This window comes from Thamnophis elegans, chromosome 10 (genome assembly GCF_009769535.1).
Source record: "Thamnophis elegans isolate rThaEle1 chromosome 10, rThaEle1.pri, whole genome shotgun sequence".
In the NCBI taxonomy this organism is placed as follows: domain Eukaryota; kingdom Metazoa; phylum Chordata; class Lepidosauria; order Squamata; family Colubridae; genus Thamnophis; species Thamnophis elegans.
Genome location: NC_045550.1, coordinates 14,595,335 through 14,612,612, shown reverse-complemented (window position 1 = coordinate 14,612,612; position 17,278 = coordinate 14,595,335). Strand labels below are relative to the sequence as shown.

Sequence of the window (17,278 nt, the reverse complement as noted above, 5' to 3'; positions counted from 1 at the left end):
TAGGGAATTCTGGGAGTTGAAGTCCGGACATCTTCAAGTTGCCAAAGTTGAGAAACACTGTTCTGGGACATTAAGAACCTACACAATAATGCCATCCTGAAATTAAGGCTGAGATCTCACAATCATGTGTCTGTTATTTATCAGTCGCAATAATATTTATTGAATAATTTAAAGTTGTGGCCAAGGGAATACTGACTCCGCTATTTTAAGCAATCCCCCAAGTATCATTTCAGAAAATACCACAAGATCTTCAAAATGTGTAAAATTTTATCAATAATTGTTCCCAAATTATCCTGTTTTGCAAACAGTATGTGTGTCGCAAGTTTTATCATCAAGCAGGACCAAATGCATTTTCACTGTATTAATATGAGTTGAATAAAGAAAAACAAATATCAAAACAATAGGGTAAGAATAAAGTTTAAAACTTTATTCATCTACTTGGTATGAGTACAACAGCAATGTAGATTATAGTGGCATGAGGGTGACATTTGCAAACAGCATGAATAGCAACAATGGCCATTTTGCAGAGAAGCAGAATTAACTCTATGGACAGGCATTGGTGGCTTTCCCTTTCAACTAAGGCTCTTAATAAGAGCTATTCCATAACAACAATAAAAAGGGGGAGAGGCAGAGAAAAAGGGAAATTCTGAAAAAGGCTTTTTCTCAGTTCTGAACATCAGCTGGTCATGGGAAAAATGGATAAATTTAAACCTTGAAATTTTAAGCAAAATATTATTAATTAGAGTCATGTTCCTAAACATCAGAAATATGGCTTCATCACTATAACAATTGTCAGTAATTTAAACTACTTTATAGAAAATACTGCTGTTAGCAATACACAGTATAACTGAATAAGCAGAATCTTCTCTAGGTGGCTGAGAAATAGCCTAATATTCAACCTTTACCATTTAATTCAATTGGGCTTGATTTGGGCTCAGAAGCTGGTATGCAAATATTGTGTGCAAATTATCACTCATTCTTGAAGAAACAAATTTGGTAGGGCTACCGGATTGGCATGCAAAAATCATGATATAACAATACAAATATTTTTCAATACCTTGTCCTTCCAATTTATGGTTTACCAGATTTTTGAAACTCAAATCTGATAGCCTTAAATTTGGATGTAAAATCCATACCCTTAAAATCTATATTCTTGAAGAGGCATTTGCCATAAATTAACTTTATAGGAACTTACAGCAGAATTTATGTTTTGGTGATTTTACATAGAACCCTTTGGGAAACAAAGAACATACTTATGTTGTGTCATTGCAGTATTTTTACACATGGATGAATAACCCAAGAGTGTGAAACTAAACATATTCATTCTTTCTTTTAGAAACCATTCTGCACATTGAAAAAATATTTTAAAGATCCTTTTTATGTTTCTTGACTTTATATATTTGGAATCAAGCTTGCTCTGACAATCTTGGAGAGCCATCACTGTTTTTCCAAACCAAGGAATAAATTATTTTTAACAGCTCTGTTTTGAAAAGCAATTTAGCTTCATTTCTTCATACTATATTTCTGATGCAGTTTTCCTGGAAGTGGGAAGGTGGAATTGTAACATGAAAAAGGATCAGAACCAAAATATCAGTTTTTAGTAGATTGCACTAAAAATGCAGAAGAAATATACAACAGAAGAATGGGCATCATACAATGTAAATAAGCACCAATAAAATGTCCTTCTGGAGATAATTTTCTTGTCATATAGTTTCTGAATCCCAACCCCCTCAGCACTACAAAGGTAAATAATTGAACAATACACATCACATGTCCTCCATGATGACAATCTGCATTCTGCTGTGCTTCCACAGTACAGTATTCATTCTGCAATAGCCATATGTTGCTTATTAATCTTTTGACATTTACTTGCATTTTTAAGAGATGTGATTTTGCTGTGTGCAATAACTTATCAAATAGTGGTGGTGAATTTGTGCATCACTACAGTGAAGTCCATCTACTTCTCCTCAGCTTTGGTACTACTCTTCCCATTCGAATACAATTGAATCAGTGTTTTTTAAAAAAAGAATCTTAAAATTTGGCTAAAATGTGTTTTGGATACATATAAGGTGGGGGATGATGATAGTGGTAAGAAGGTAGTTGGGTAATCGAATTATTTATACAATAGCACTTCAAGTCATTAGCACATTTGTAAAACAATAGAGAGAAAAAGCTCAGTTTTTCTAATAAGTTCAATTTTTAGCACCATATTAAATATTTTTGCTGATTTTCGGTCCTTTATATTTGTAGTAAGACCTCTTTAAGTCTTCTTTTATAAAATTAATATAATTGGGAAGTAGTCTCCCAAATAAATTATACTTCCTCACAAAATAAATACAGGTAGTCTTTGACTTACAACAGTTCATTTAGTGACCTTTCGAAGTTACAACTGAAAAAAGTGACTTTTTTGTTTTTCACATTTATGACCCCATAATACCCATAATTATGACCCCACCCCATAATCATGTGATCAAAATTTAGATGCTTGGCAACTGACTCATATTTATGATGGTTGCAATTTCCTGGCAACACTCACATAATAAATATCTCGCTTAATAACAACAGAATTTTTGGCTCAATTGTGTCGTAAGTCGAGGACTACTTGCCAAGCTTTTTTTTTAAAAAAAAAACCAAACTGATCTATCCTTAATTGTAAGCTTTATTACAGAAGTATGTCATGCTCATATGTTAGCAAATAATAGTGGAACACACAGAACAACATTCATTTTCATCCTGAAATTGTAGAAATCCAATTGCAATGTCATTTTGCAAAAGAAGAGCCCAACTACTGATGAACAATGCTAGGAATTGTCATTCTTTAAGGATCATCATCAGTTTTCATTTCTGATCGCCCATTTTTCTGGAATTACAGACTATTACAGGGATTGGTCAGAGATGAACTAATTGTCCAATCATGAATTCATCTGCATTCTTTTTAGTAACCCCTTCCCCCCTATTTTGGTTTCAGGGTGTGAGAGAGTTTGCAAAGCATTGGAATGATATGTTAAGTTAGCTATAATATCTTAGTTCTAAAACAAGGCTGTCAAACTTGTGGCCTGCGAGCCAGATGCGTCATGCGCTGGCCACTTATACCCGGTGTAGCAAAGAGGGGGAAAGCCCCGATATGTCCCGTGACGCCACTGTGCAAGTTTGACACCCCTGTTCTAAAAGGTAAAATGTGTTATTGCTCCATATGTGTGGAAACAGAATATAGAATTAAGGTTTTGTTAAATCAAAATTGATTAATGAAGAATGAGTGGCATTGCACTGGACTTTGTGATTGGAACCAATAAATGCTTGGCTTTCCAGGCAATATGAAGCATACATGGAATGATTTCAAATAGCAGCCATGCTGTAACCATGCTGTAGGTTACACCTCTTACTGCTCAGCTTAAGGAAATGCAATTGAAGAATAAAAGGCAATGGAGATTTCATTCCATGAGGAGGTGAGAAGCAACTATTCTAATTTTCAAGATATAAACATCCTGAATGAAAAAAGAGGAAGCACAGATATGGCTGGATTTTGGCTAATTTAATGAACTGCAATTAGGATACGTTGCTTTAATCCTTTCTGTGCACCAGATACAAATGTCTGTCCAGAGCTCATTTGTCAGAAAGGATGCCTAATCACACAGAAACCATCGATGTGCAGTTGAAGCAATAATATGTCCAGGAAAAGAGGCAGCTTGGATGGCCCTCTTTCAACTGATTGGCTTGCAGTCCAGAATTTGCTTTTGGGACAAAGGCCCAATTGCTCTGATAAACAGCACATTCCTTTGTAAATCACTCGTCAAATTGTCCTCTTGGCTAAATTACAGCTAGTTTAATAGGCCAGTCAAATACATAATTACAGAAAATTACAGAATTCAAACACAACTACACATTGTCACTTTAAAGTTTCCTTGAGCCTCCTGACTCCTGCTATAATTTGTTTTAATTGATAATATTGCCTGATATAATAGAATTAGAAATATGAAAACTGTCATGTGTCATGATTGCCCCCTCACCCCTGTCGTAGTATATTTATTCTTGTGATTATTGGGCAACCTTCTCTCACTATTGCCTAACAGTGCCCTTCAGCTATTTCGGATTTTAATTTCTAGAATATATTAATTCCAGTATAGGATATTGGAGGACATCAGTTTGCAGGAACCTATGAAGTAGGCAAGAGAAAAAGTATCCTTGGCCAGGTGATACATTCCCACAAACAGTAACATATCACCAGTATGTCTGTGCCGTTACTACTCCTATTGTTAGGCCCAAGCCCAGTGAAATCCAATCATATCCAATCCTTTGTTTACGCTTAATTCACAGAATCTTGGTAGCTGGTAACTGCACAGACTCTTGATCTGGGTCTCTCTTGGTGAACATCCTTTCACACTTAATTACAATGTGATAGAATGATCAGCATTTGACGAAGTTAACATTTTACATGAATTCTGCCAAACAATCTTCTAAACATCTGTACTGATATGCTGAAAAACCTCTTTATCATTTTCTACACAGGCTGCAAAAATCATTAAATGGCTGCAAATAAAATTCTTCTGTCTGTTTCCACATAATGGTCCTCTGGATTTTTGCAGACCAGATCTAGTAGCCTAATTTAGGAGGATAATAAACTAAGAGCAAAGAGATTAGCCATTAGTATCTTGATCACCTGTTGTAAATTCAGATATGCCACTGGAAACCACCTATGCTTAGCTCTTAAGTGTAAGAGCAAAAAATACTACAAGTCCTTCCTGCATAAACCTTACAATAACAATTGCTATCTAAACAGGGGAAGAGATATGTAATCTGTAGCCTTATAGATGTTGTTGAATAACATTACCAAGTGTCCTCTGCCCCCACCCCCGGACTAATGGTAAGGAAAGCAGGGAGATGGGGGTCTTGCAACATCTGGAGAGCAACAGGTTCCTCATCTATGCTACACAGACTTACTAAATGACAAGCTTCATTTAATTTAGTGAATTTTTGCTTCTAGATTAGTATAAAGTATTGTATATATACATATAGGATTACACTGTTGGCAGAAACTGCACATTAAAAGAGAAAAAGTAAAAATTTATATAGTAGCAGTTATCACTCAGGTAAAAAAATTAATGTATCACTGCACCCTATTGTCAGCCAAAAATGGCTTCTGATTCTACAGAAGAAAATTTTATGTGTCCCTTACGGAAGATACACAACCTATAAAGCAATTTAGGTAGACAAGAGGCCAGGTCACACAATATCCTCTAAAAAAAAAAGGCTGCATGTAGTTGAGCGGATCATTTGATTCAGAAATTGCCCAAGGTTTTTTTCCCCCAGGCACTGATAGTAAATAATCTATTTGAAACTGTGTATAGTAAAATAACACAAAATTCAAGTCTTCTTATATGAATAATGAGTGATTACATGAAGAAAATAAAATTAAACATTGTTCAACATGACATATTGTGCAATATTATCAGTGCATACAAGAAAATAGCTTGAATGATCACTGTGTAGCAGCAAAGTCACTCCGTATAATAGTTAAAATATAATAAAATTTCCAAGTTCACTATTCTGATAGACATTTTTAAAAAAATCAAATGTAACCTTTGCAATTGGATGGTACTAGTGATTGAATAATGCTATTCCAATCCTGGAACAGGCTATGTAGAGTACTTTGAAAATGTCCAATCTTTTGACTTGCTTGTCATTCGTTCTACTCACAAAACACTCTTCAATCTTCAGTTTCCAAATAAGGATGACGGCATGGTGACACCTATTCTAGATCCTATGAAAGATGATCATGTATCAGATCCTACAACTTATGAAAGGAGAACTGGAGAGAGTTTCAGAGTTTAAACATGATTGTATGCCTTTCAGTTGATCACAATAAGTTATTGGCCCAGTACAGACCATTTTTCATGGACCAGCGTGATTAATATTGTTTATTTTAACATGAAAAGGAACAACATCAATACATTGGCCCACGCGGTGCTTATTTTGAAGCATAGCAAACAATGCGTGACCACACTATGTCATAGTGATTTTCACACAGCAAAGGTCACATCTAAATTAAACCTAAGATTGCATAACACTATGGCTTACATTTAACATGACAGTTGAAATAACTCCTTCATCATTAAACCAAGAAACCAATTTTGGGTTTATGTGCTTGCTCTTCTTGTTAATTTTCAACCAAGAGGTTTAAAGCAAAAATTATATCCAGTTAATGCAAGGAAAGATGGAGGAACAAAGAGTTTCAACAACAAAACAGTAAATGGCAATTTACTACCAGATATGTGCAAGTGCAAGCTGGGAGCTTGTTATCCAAAAAATTGGCCAGTATGCAGCACAGCAGAATACTTCTGTTCAGCAGCCTATTTTATTGATGGGTCCTGCGGAAAGAATAAGCCGTTTGACAATAAGGCCAATTAGCTGCAATAGCTGTGCCCAGAGGATAAATATATTACACAGGACTCCTTCCTTAACTATAGAATATATTCATTCATTGCTTGGAAAGTCCATGACCACAAAATTGTGAGCTGGCATCCTACGGGCACTTCCTGGGTTTTCTCAATTAGTATCCCCAACCTTTGAATGAAAGTCAAGGGAAAATGAGGAAGGCAGAAAACTGAATATATATGCCATATAAAAACTTGATGAGTGAAAACCATGACTGAGATTTGAACAAAGAACCTTTCATGTCTCTCCCTATGGCAAGCTTGACAGGCCATTGCACAATCTCAAGGCATTAGTATGTGCCTTTCTCAGATTGTCCCTTCTCTCCTCCCCACCTTCATGATTGTTTGCTCTCCAAAAAGAGTTTGGACTCGATTATAATATATTATCCTATTATATGATATCTTCCCTCTCCCAAGAAAGAAGAATTCAGAAGAGCTTGGCTTTCCTCTTCATATCGTTGCGTCTCCAGAGAGGTAACTTATCAAATTCCTGTATCGTCATGCCAAATATTTCTTGAAAAGCTTCAGGCGCTAAATGACGCTAAAGAAACACAAGACAAAAATACATTATCACTCAAGAAGTAGAAACAGGCAATCTAGATATCACAGCATTACCGTCAACATATTAGATCTGATATACCAGGTGTAATATAAAGTCCTGACCAATGGATAAGGCCAGTGTCCTATAGCAAGCATCATGTGGCCTTTTTGGATTTTTATTTTTTGGCTGCCAAAACATCCTGCTGTTTTTTTTTTAACTCTTCAGAGATTTTAAGTAATGAGATGGAAACCATAATTTCTAGCCAATAGGAATGATAGTCAAGTATTGCAATAGATAACACAGCAAACAATTTAGAGATTGAACAGTTGCTTGTCTAGCTCAAGGTAGCCTTTCCCTAACCTTTCCCTACCAAGTGCCCTCCAGAGGTCTTGAGACTACAATCCTGTTGAGATGTTCAATATCTGGAAGACGCAATACATGAGCAGCCTGCCAATGCTGTTGTGGTGACATCTGCATAAAGAAAACCTAGTATGCAGCTACACACATCAGGGCTGTATCAAGACCTTGTATTTTCCTTTGACAATGGAAGAGAGTGAAACTGGAACATTTCGGGTATAGGGGTAGTTTGATGAAATAAATCAGTTTGACCAGGTTTTATTTCTAGGAATATGCCTGCACATTTTTCTTTAAAAAGGTACATATCTTATACCTTCAGCTGATTCCTGTTATGGACATCAAAGGCAAAGTATTTCTCTATAGCAAAGGTCTTTAGCTCGCAATCTCATTAATATTTTCTCCAGAATCAATGCCAAAATTAGCTGGCTTAAATCTGATGCATTAGGTTGCTGGTTGGGGGAGGGGGCACTAAAAATTGGGCCCTATGTACTCATTATGACATCATTATGTCATGTGATTGAAAACAGTTCTACAACTAGAGTATAACCTTGAGAAACAACGTGGCTGTACACTATAATACGTGTGGTTCCAATTTTATACGTATTTACTTTAGAAAGGATCACTCAACTCAGTGAAGCTTATTTCTGAGCAGGTTTGCATGGATTGGTGTATTAGTTATCTTTGTATGGATGAGGCAGTTCCGATTAATGCAGTAAAGTTATAAATAATGAGCAACACATAACATTACAAAACTTTCTTCTAATGCCAAACGGGACACCTAGTTCTTACCTCCAACCTGGTTCTATCCACTTCTCTTAGAATTTTATTTCGCCCTCTGTTGGTCACCATGAGTACTTCATAAGGAAATATCTATTAACAGTATAGAAAAGGCCTTTATGTAGAATTTATTAAATGCCACAAATAGACATAAAATTCACAAGCATAATGTGGTCATTGTTAAAAGACAGCTGCAAGTTCATTACATGGCTTCCTTGGAATATTTGTTACTGAACAATGAAGTCTCATAATTATAAATATATCCCCATCTATATTGCCTCTGTCTCTCCTTCCCTCCCTCCCTTCCTCCTTGATAAGCTGATGGATAATGCTTACTATCTTCTTTCTTTTACAGATCACCATTGGTTTGCCTTTATCTTCTTGGCTTATGCGCTCAGAAGCAAACACTTTGCTAAAAAGTTATTTCATAAGTCGTTCCTTTGCTTATATTTGACCTGCCCATTTCTCTTTTTAAGTTAAACTACTTTCTTATATATCCATTTATTCATCGAACCAGCCCCTCTCCCCCATTAAGCTAATTATATGTGATAGTGCAAGCCTCTTGTGCGGGAACCTTGAGTTTTAATAAAATAAACGTTAGAGACTCAAAATTGGTAATATATAAACAAGCCTCTGTAAGGCTGCATTCACATTGTGCAAAACCAGAATGCGATTTGTCTGAATTTGTCTTATTTGTTTGAAGTCAGATGATGGGTGAACTCAGTATGACAGTGGAAAACTTGTATTTGCAGTCTCTGAAGATTTCAACTAAATATACTCAGAAATAAGCCTTAATTTTCTCATGTCTCTACAATCCTAAATTAGGGCTGCGTATGTTAAAACCACAATGACCAGGACATTATACATTCTGAGCATATTTCTTCAGAACTAATCTGATATCCTGTATCAGTGGCCAAGAAAATTAATGAACCAAAAAGAGTTTCTAGGAAGACTGCCTGAAAAACACTGCGGGTAAATCTTTTTTTTTTTTTATGGCCATGAATATCTATTTATCTCTATATATATGTATCTGCTTTTTTATTTATCTCACTGTAGTTTTGGGTGGAGTAGGGGAGGGAGGGAGAGAGAGAAAGAGAATGAATAAGGGAAGTGGTTCTTTTTCACTGTGTATATCTCAGTTCAAATTTATTTCTCTTCACATCTTAAAATTCCGTCCTCCCATTTTTTATACTACATCAAAAATAGTGAGATATAAAAAGACAATTAGCAATTCCTACATTCTTTTAGTGTTATAAGCAAAGAAAATGCACAACCCTAATTAGTCTGGTTTTGAAAATGGCCTTTCATGTAACAATCCTTTCCTGCATGGACACTTTGGATTGCTTTCGATTGCTTTGGAGATCCAATTCTGAAATCATATGACTCTGCGAATAAATCTCAGATATTCAGATTTACCTCTGAATAAAAATCTATACAATGGGACTGCAATTAGAACATCTGCTTTGATTTCCATTTTATTTTGTGCATGCAGCACAACCAAGAATAAATTCATCCCCGCTACATTTTGCTCATTTATTCCAATTAATGCTGTCACATTACTAGCAGGTCTAACTGATTTCACATGATTGCTTGATTTCACATGGCCTATTTGTTTTAGGTCCACCTAGAATACTTCTGTATAGTTTCCTATATATTAAATTCCTTATCCTATGTGCTCACTTCAAATTAAGGGAGATGTCCTACTGCCCCGAAAAAGAGAGGAGTGGCATATAAATAAACAAATTAAAAAGTGGTTGCCATAACGTTTTAAATGCTATCATTCCAAAAATTACCCTGCATTGTTGTGAAACACCAGGAATAAATTCAGCACTTGCCTTTGGTTCCAACATGTTAGGCATAGACACCCCTCGGTCCATTCGCATTCCAGTGACGAGACCATCTGGGTTAAACTATATCAGAAGCATATAGGTATCAAACACATAGATTACATCTTTATCCACAAAACCCACACAGACAGAGTAAAGGTATTCATGCTGTGCATACACATCAATATAGAGTAATGTTCAAGAGAAATATGTATAATAAATATAATTATGCCAGATATATACTATACATAAAGATGTGGCTCCTAATTTAAGTGGCCTTTATTCATGGCCCTCTCTTTCAATTATGACGCTTCCCAGGGACTCTTCCCAAAGACTGATTGACAAAATAAGATAACAGTTCTAAAAATGTCAAATATTCTCTATTTAGGGCCTAACTTCTTTAAAAATATACTCCCTTTGCTTACCCTGTTTCCCTGAAAATAAGCCCTCCCCAGATAATAAGCCCAATTGGGCTTTTGAGCGCATGCACTAAAATAAATCCTCCCCTGAAAATAAACCCTCCCCGAAAATATTGCAACACAGCAGCAGCCATGAGATAACCACACTCACCGCCTCCTGCACCTCAAAAATAATAAGACCTCCCAAAAATAAGGCCAAGTGTTTATTTCAGGGATCAAAAGAAAATAAGACTTATTTTCGGGGAAACACGGTATCTAAAATATTCATACACCATTATTCAGGGAATGGAATGGTAGGAAAACTGTCCCTCAGAGTGATTCATTGTTTTGGTTCTTGCTATCATCTTTACAATATTTGGTTGCTTTCCAGTTGTACCAAAGCATTTTATCCATTTTAACAAGTAAAATTTTTAATTCCTTCTACATCAATAAAGTCTTTTCTATAATCAATATATTGAGATTTCCATAACATAGTAATATTCAAACATGTAAAGAGAAGGGTTATGTTTTAAAAAATAACACTACATTTTTAATTGGCCATTTTATACAGCCCACATGCCTGTTTTATATAAAATACATTGGCATATTTTTATTCCATGACCACAATAAAATATAAAAAAGATAGGAAACCATCTGGAGAAGAAGAGCAAAGATATAACAACAGAATAAGCAGATTTATATTTGGACTTTCGTTGTATAGTATCATAGTTAGGAAAAATCTATCAATGAGAGAACTATCACTCATTGCTCCTTTGACAATCTTAGAAATGTTTGCTGTACTGACAGTAAGACACTCTTTTCCATAGTGTCATAATTGTATCATTAATAATAAAACAAGCAGCTTAACAATTTTTAAGAAATTCTTCTAAGACGTGATTAACATAGTTGATGCACTGTTGATGAATTTGTTTCTGTTAACTTGATGGACGAAAATCTTTACCAACCTGGTAATCTAAAAAGGGATATATATTGAGAAAAGACACATAATTAGAATAAAATTTATTCTGCACAAAAGTTTTAACCTCAGAGTCCTTTCCTAAAAATTATCAACCCAAAATGCATATATTTCCTGCCTTCGTTAAATTTTAATTTTACTTTTACAATGTCCTCTCAGTTTGAATATAATGTTGAACCAATCTCTCCACCCTTTTTTCAACAAATGGCAAGTAAATAAATATTTCAAGATTAAGTATGGTATCTAAAAGCTGTACGTGAGAGAAGACCTTATGTGCTACTATAAAAACACAACAGAAAGCATAACTGCTGAAAATAACTCAAAACCCATCTACAGCCCAAACCTCACATTCTATTTCCTTTACAAACTCACCTCGAGTTGCATTGCTCACGTCTCCATAACTGTTGTACTGACCAAAATCTGTGGACATCGGCTATATGAATATATATAAATAAAAACATGAACAGGTAAATCACATTATCTGTACATTGCATTATCGGTAAAAAGATCACCACAAAGGTCATGCGAATAGCACACTCATTTATTTTTATTTATTTATTAGGTTATTTTTACCTCCCCCATTTATTATGTTTATAAATAACTCAAGGCAGAAAACCCGATACTCCTTCCTTATCCTATTTTTCTCACACCAGCAACCCTGTGAGGTGGGTTGGGCTGACAGAGTTGATTGGTCCAAAGTCACTCAGACAGCTTTCATTGTTAAGGTAACACTAGAACTCAGTTTCCTGATTTCTAGCTTGGTGCTTTAACCACTAGACCAAACTGCCTCTTATCTGGGAGTATCCGTGAAATCACAAAACTGAAATTTAAAGTGTACTTTCTAGTATGGGAAGAATGATCTGCTCACCCTGTGGAGTCCATTTCGTCCATACCCAGGCAGTGAAGAAGTTTTAGAAGCAGCAGCATGAGAAGGAGAAAGGCCTGAGAAGGAGAAAACAATAATTAGTAGGAAATAAAAATACATTGTCAAAATCACAGCATCTTAGAAATCAATCAAAAATCTCAAAGTGTAAATTTGCATCTGTATGGATTTTTTAAAGCAATCACTTTACCTTGGCTTTGTCCAGTAAGTCAAATTTGGATGTAAAATTTTCAATTCCTCTCTAATTTTACATAAATGGATTTTAACTGTGTTCAAGTCACACTACACATTACACAGCAACAATCTCTAGCTAGTCATGCTTTATGGTCATGGTTCAGCACAATGTCAAATTCTGAGTCTTTGATGCATATTGCTTAAAACATCATTTTTTCTCCTAATTAATTTTCTTGCACATACTAAACAAGCAAAATGCTGCTCTTATGTCAGTAGTTATTTACAAGCCAGGATTGCTATTGTTTCCATATGGTGCAAATTGGAGGCAGAGACTGAGGTTAAAAAAAAGTAGCTTGTTTAAAGCAATCTGCTAAATTTATGTCTCAGATTAGCCTTGAATTGGCTGTTCTCTGTAATCATACACAAAGATACATTTGTATACCCAGAAGTGAATCATTTTTATAGATTGTTGTCTGGAAGTAAGTGATCTGATGCAGACAGAATGAAAGCTATAATCATCCTTGTCGTTCTTTAGTTTTGTTACTATCATGGCCCTGAGTCTTCTGGCGTAATATGTTTAAAATATATTTTAGAGATCTGGAAAGGACACAAACTCCACCCCACCCCAAATTATAATGAAAATACATAAGGGATGGGTTCTGGCTGCTGCTACACAGCACAGAAGCAAAAAACAAGATGGCAGCACCTCTGGCGGTGCCGATAGAACCAGTTCGGGGGCGTGGCAGGCTAAGTTACTACCTACTCGGCCGAAGCAGTCTGAAGCAGTAGGCACCCACTTCTGAAATACATGCATGTAAGCATGCATCTCATACACAAAATTCCTATAAGCAAACAGTAATTATATCTTTGCTTTTTCTTTGAAATGTATCAGTTTACCCCAAAGACCTGTTTCTTTAAAAAAGAAACTTAAACATCAGCATACAGCATATAAATACATAACCAGTCTTCCTAGTTACCTATATAAAGTTGTTATGGTGAGTACATGCGTTACTATATGCAGTATAGTGGCTGCTCCAGCCCTTTGGAACGAGCTCCCCATGGAGATTCGGACACTCGCCACCCTTCAGGCCTTCCGGACAGCCGTTATGGCCTGGCTGTCCCAGCAAGCCTGGGGATGAGTCCCCCCCCCTACTCGAATTTGCTGTGCTTGCTGTGCTTTTTTAAACTGTTGTATCACTGTCCTGTTTGTCTTACTTTTTGTATTTGTTTTTCCCCTTCCCCTGGTTTTGTTCAGCCGCCCTGAGTCCCTTTGGGGAATAGTGCGGCTTACAAATCGAATAAATACCAAATACCAATACTAAATACCAGTTACCATATGCAGTGTCTGCCATGATTAAGTATACAATTCCCTGTAACAGTTCCCTAACTATGGCCATCTCAAAGACATGGGGAAAGTTAAGTGCATGTTCTTCAAAAGATCCTTACGAGAGCTCTGAATGATGCAGAAAAAACAGCTTCTGATTGGTGGCAAATATATATTTAGTTAGTACTGGGAAGATTTTCCCTTATAAAATAAGTCAATAAAAGCTTTTCATCAGAGATGACCAAAGCAGGGATCAAAATTTAATTCTAACTTAGAAAGGTATTTATTGGAAGTCACTACATACCACAGGATTTTTATATTATTTTAGAAGCTACCGGTAATACAGATGTGTTTTTCAAAAAAAAATCAGCATTGTGATTATCTGTATTATGTATAAACACTGTAGGATAAGGTTTTGGAGTTATGGGCATTTTTAGTTTGCTACAGAAAAAGACAACAATCCTCAATCATTTACAGAGAAATTATTAACTTTAAAGATGCTACAAAATCCTGTCTTAAATTAAAATACATTCTGATTTCCTAGCGCATTGAAATAGTTTTTGTGTAATTGTAACTATAATTGGAGCAGGTGTTTTTAGGCATTTCTTTTCCTGGATTTGTTCAGTAGATGCTGTGAAATGTGCTTTTGGAATCTCTCTTCATTTAAAAACACCTGTTAATACATTGTGAGAAATAGCTAGTGTTATAGGCAGTAAACACATTACAGACAAAAGCTACTTCCTTGTTATTATTTAGAGGTCATGTTTTGCATTATCAGAAACTGAATTGCAATAATAATAAGGCTGATATTAACCAGATTTAATATCAACTTTTTACATTAGAACTCTATAAAGGTCTATTAAAACTAAATCTCACTGAAGTCATTAGCTCAGCTGTCAGCTATGTGAATACAGTAGAGAACTGTAGTCCTAGCTTAGTGGTTCCCAAACTTGGCAACTTTAAGACTTGGGGACTCTGCTGGCTGGAGAATTCTGGGAGTTGAAGTCCCCAAGTCTTAAAGTTGCCAAGTTTGGGAACCACTGTCCTAGCTCATCAGGTCCCACAATCCTTTATGTTTGTTCTAATTTTGCTGCTTACATGAATTAGCTGGAGAATCGTAACATCTGCTGGCAAGTAAAGACTTTTCCTTTTCCATCTCTTCTTTTAGTATCAATTGCCCCAGGCCTGAGTTTAGCTGCAAATGAGAATTTCAAGGAAAAAGTAAGTTAGAGAAAAAGATTCACATCATGCAGATTTTGGCACATAGAGAGAATTTACATTCAGATGATAGCCACCTTCATTAACTGTTCCTCCTGCAGCTGTCGGCGCCTCTGAAGTTCTTCTAGGTCTTCATCTCTACCAGTGGATCGGCGTCTCATATCAAAACCTACTTCCATAAGCCACAGTAAAAAAAACTACTTATTTCAAGTATAGGTATAAGGAGCAATAATCAACCTACTATTTCCTCTGAGTTGATTGTTGAAGAAATTAACTAAATACTTAAGTAAATATCTAAATAACCCACCAATTCTGTCTCAAAACAGTGTTACTCAAATAATCTGATTCTGAATTAAATAATACATTAAATGAAACCATTTGGATGATTAAGTGCATAATGTTATGTACTGAGAATTTTACAGAATATAAAACATAATTTGTAACATTCTGATTAATATTGAGAATTTTGTTAAGTAAGAGGAATCTGTTGAGGAAAAATAGAGACCAGACTTCTGGGAAGACTTTTGTCACAGCTATTTATTCACTGTATTTCCAACATTAGAATCATAATTTGGCCCATAGTATTTTTCGACTTTGTTTATTAAAAACCCTATTTTAACAGCTTTGTTAAAGATATTTTAGGAACTAAAATATATTTGGTCTCAAATTCTAAATTAGTCTGAGGGGCTAGAGGGTATCCTATACCTTTTTTTTTTGAAAACCATAAATCCTTAGTTGCTGATATAATTCCTCTTACTTTTAGTTATAGTAAAATCAATATATGATTTTAACAATCTCAATCTATCATGATAACTGTACTAACTTCATTTACTGAACTGTGGTCAAAGTTGGTGAATTCCAGAGGTGAGCTGCTCCTGGTTTTACTACCAGTTCGCTTCGTGCACGCTTTGTGCTCATGCCAGGCGCATGCTGTGCATGCGTAGTTCAATGTAAAGTGTTTTAGGAGCCGAGGTGGCGCAGTGGTTAAAGTGCAGTACCGCAGCCACTTCAGCTGACTGTTAGCTGCAGTTTGGCGGTTCAAATCTCACCAGCTCAAGGTTGACTCAGCCTTCCATCCTTCCGAGGTGGGTAAAATGAGGACCCAGACTGTGGGGGCAATATGCTGACTCTGTAAACCGCTTAGAGAGGGCTGAAAGCCCTATGAACCGGTATATAAGTCTAACTGCTATTGCTATTGCTATTCTTCGTGCATACACAGAACAATTTATAGTGAACTGCGCACGCATGCGCACTACTAAACAACATTCCGGGAATGGCAGCAGCGACCGGGGAACTGGTTTGGGGGCGTGGCCAGCCTGGGTCGCTGCCACTTATGCGAACCAGGCCAAAATACCACTACCAGTTTGGCTGAACTGATATGAACTGGGAGCAACCCACCTCTGGTCAATTCAGTATAATGTACTATATGACAAGGAGCAGCAACTGTCCTCAACTTATTCTAATTTCAAACTCAATCAAATTACTGTGATATAAAAGATGGAAGATTCTACAAAGGACATTTTATCATATTTGGATTTTTTTTAAAAAAAATAATACTTTAAATAATTATGCACATACTTTGCTTTTGTGACATCCCAAATCTGATCTTGACACAAACTAATGGTAAGCTACACACTGCCGATAGTAATTTTTAATCACCTTTTATCATTTGATACTATTCTCTGTACTACTCCTTTATCATTTTAACTAATGTAAATAAATGGTAATGAGATTCAGTCTGGTATAGTGATTAAGGGATCAGATTAGAAACTGGGACACTGTGAGTTCTGGTTCTGCCTTATATATGAAACCAGCTGGGTGACCTTGAGCTGGTCATTTTCTCTCAGCCCTAGGAAGGAAGCAATGGCAAACTACTTCGCAAAAATCTTGCCAAGAAAACTGGCAGGTTCCCAGAATTGAACACAATTGAATAGAAGAAAAATTAGCCATATGTAATAGTTCTGTCCTCAGTTATATTATAATGCCCTAATATGTCCTAACCCATATTTAAATGTTCAGATTTATAATGGATACTGCTAAAATAAAATGTCACTAAATGTTATCTTTTTCTTGCATGAAGCTGATATTTAATTCTAGCAGAAGAAACAATGAATTTGGTCCATCAAAATAACCTCATTTTGAATTCCTTAATCATTTTTTATTTATACAGGTAGGAACCAACTCTGAGTGATAAAACTTAAACAATGTGTCATGGAATACATGGGGTCTAAAAATAATAGTTAGAAAAATGACAGGCAGAATGGAAAATAAAGTTAAGCACAAAAATGATGCAATTGGGCCATATAAGCTTTGCTATTATTCATGCTGTCTAACAAGCCAAAAGAGCCTGGTTTTAACATGTGGCAATGACTA

The 17,278-nt window shown here is 35.8% G+C and overlaps 1 protein-coding gene across 8 annotated transcripts in view; it reads right to left on the bottom strand.

Moving 5' to 3' along the window:
- Nucleotides 1–406: 406 nt before the first annotated feature.
- The window catches only part of ABLIM1 (actin binding LIM protein 1), a 215,442-nt gene continuing 198,570 nt past the window's right edge, over nucleotides 407–17,278 (bottom strand). For 5 of the 8 annotated variants that reach the window (XM_032224836.1, XM_032224835.1, XM_032224830.1 and 2 more), the window contains exons 16-23: nucleotides 14,983–15,077; nucleotides 14,786–14,882; nucleotides 12,175–12,248; nucleotides 11,679–11,739; nucleotides 11,296–11,303; nucleotides 9,942–10,016; nucleotides 8,119–8,199; nucleotides 407–6,972 (exon numbers count right to left, since the gene is read on the bottom strand). In XM_032224836.1, the coding sequence (XP_032080727.1) occupies nucleotides 6,859–6,972; nucleotides 8,119–8,199; nucleotides 9,942–10,016; nucleotides 11,296–11,303; nucleotides 11,679–11,739; nucleotides 12,175–12,248; nucleotides 14,786–14,882; nucleotides 14,983–15,077 (605 nt within the window). In that variant the 3' untranslated portion in view covers nucleotides 407–6,858. The remainder of the gene's footprint in view (nucleotides 6,973–8,118; nucleotides 8,200–9,941; nucleotides 10,017–11,295; nucleotides 11,304–11,678; nucleotides 11,740–12,174; nucleotides 12,249–14,785; nucleotides 14,883–14,982; nucleotides 15,078–17,278) is intronic. The other 3 variants (XM_032224837.1, XM_032224831.1, XM_032224833.1) reach the window with 1 other exon arrangement.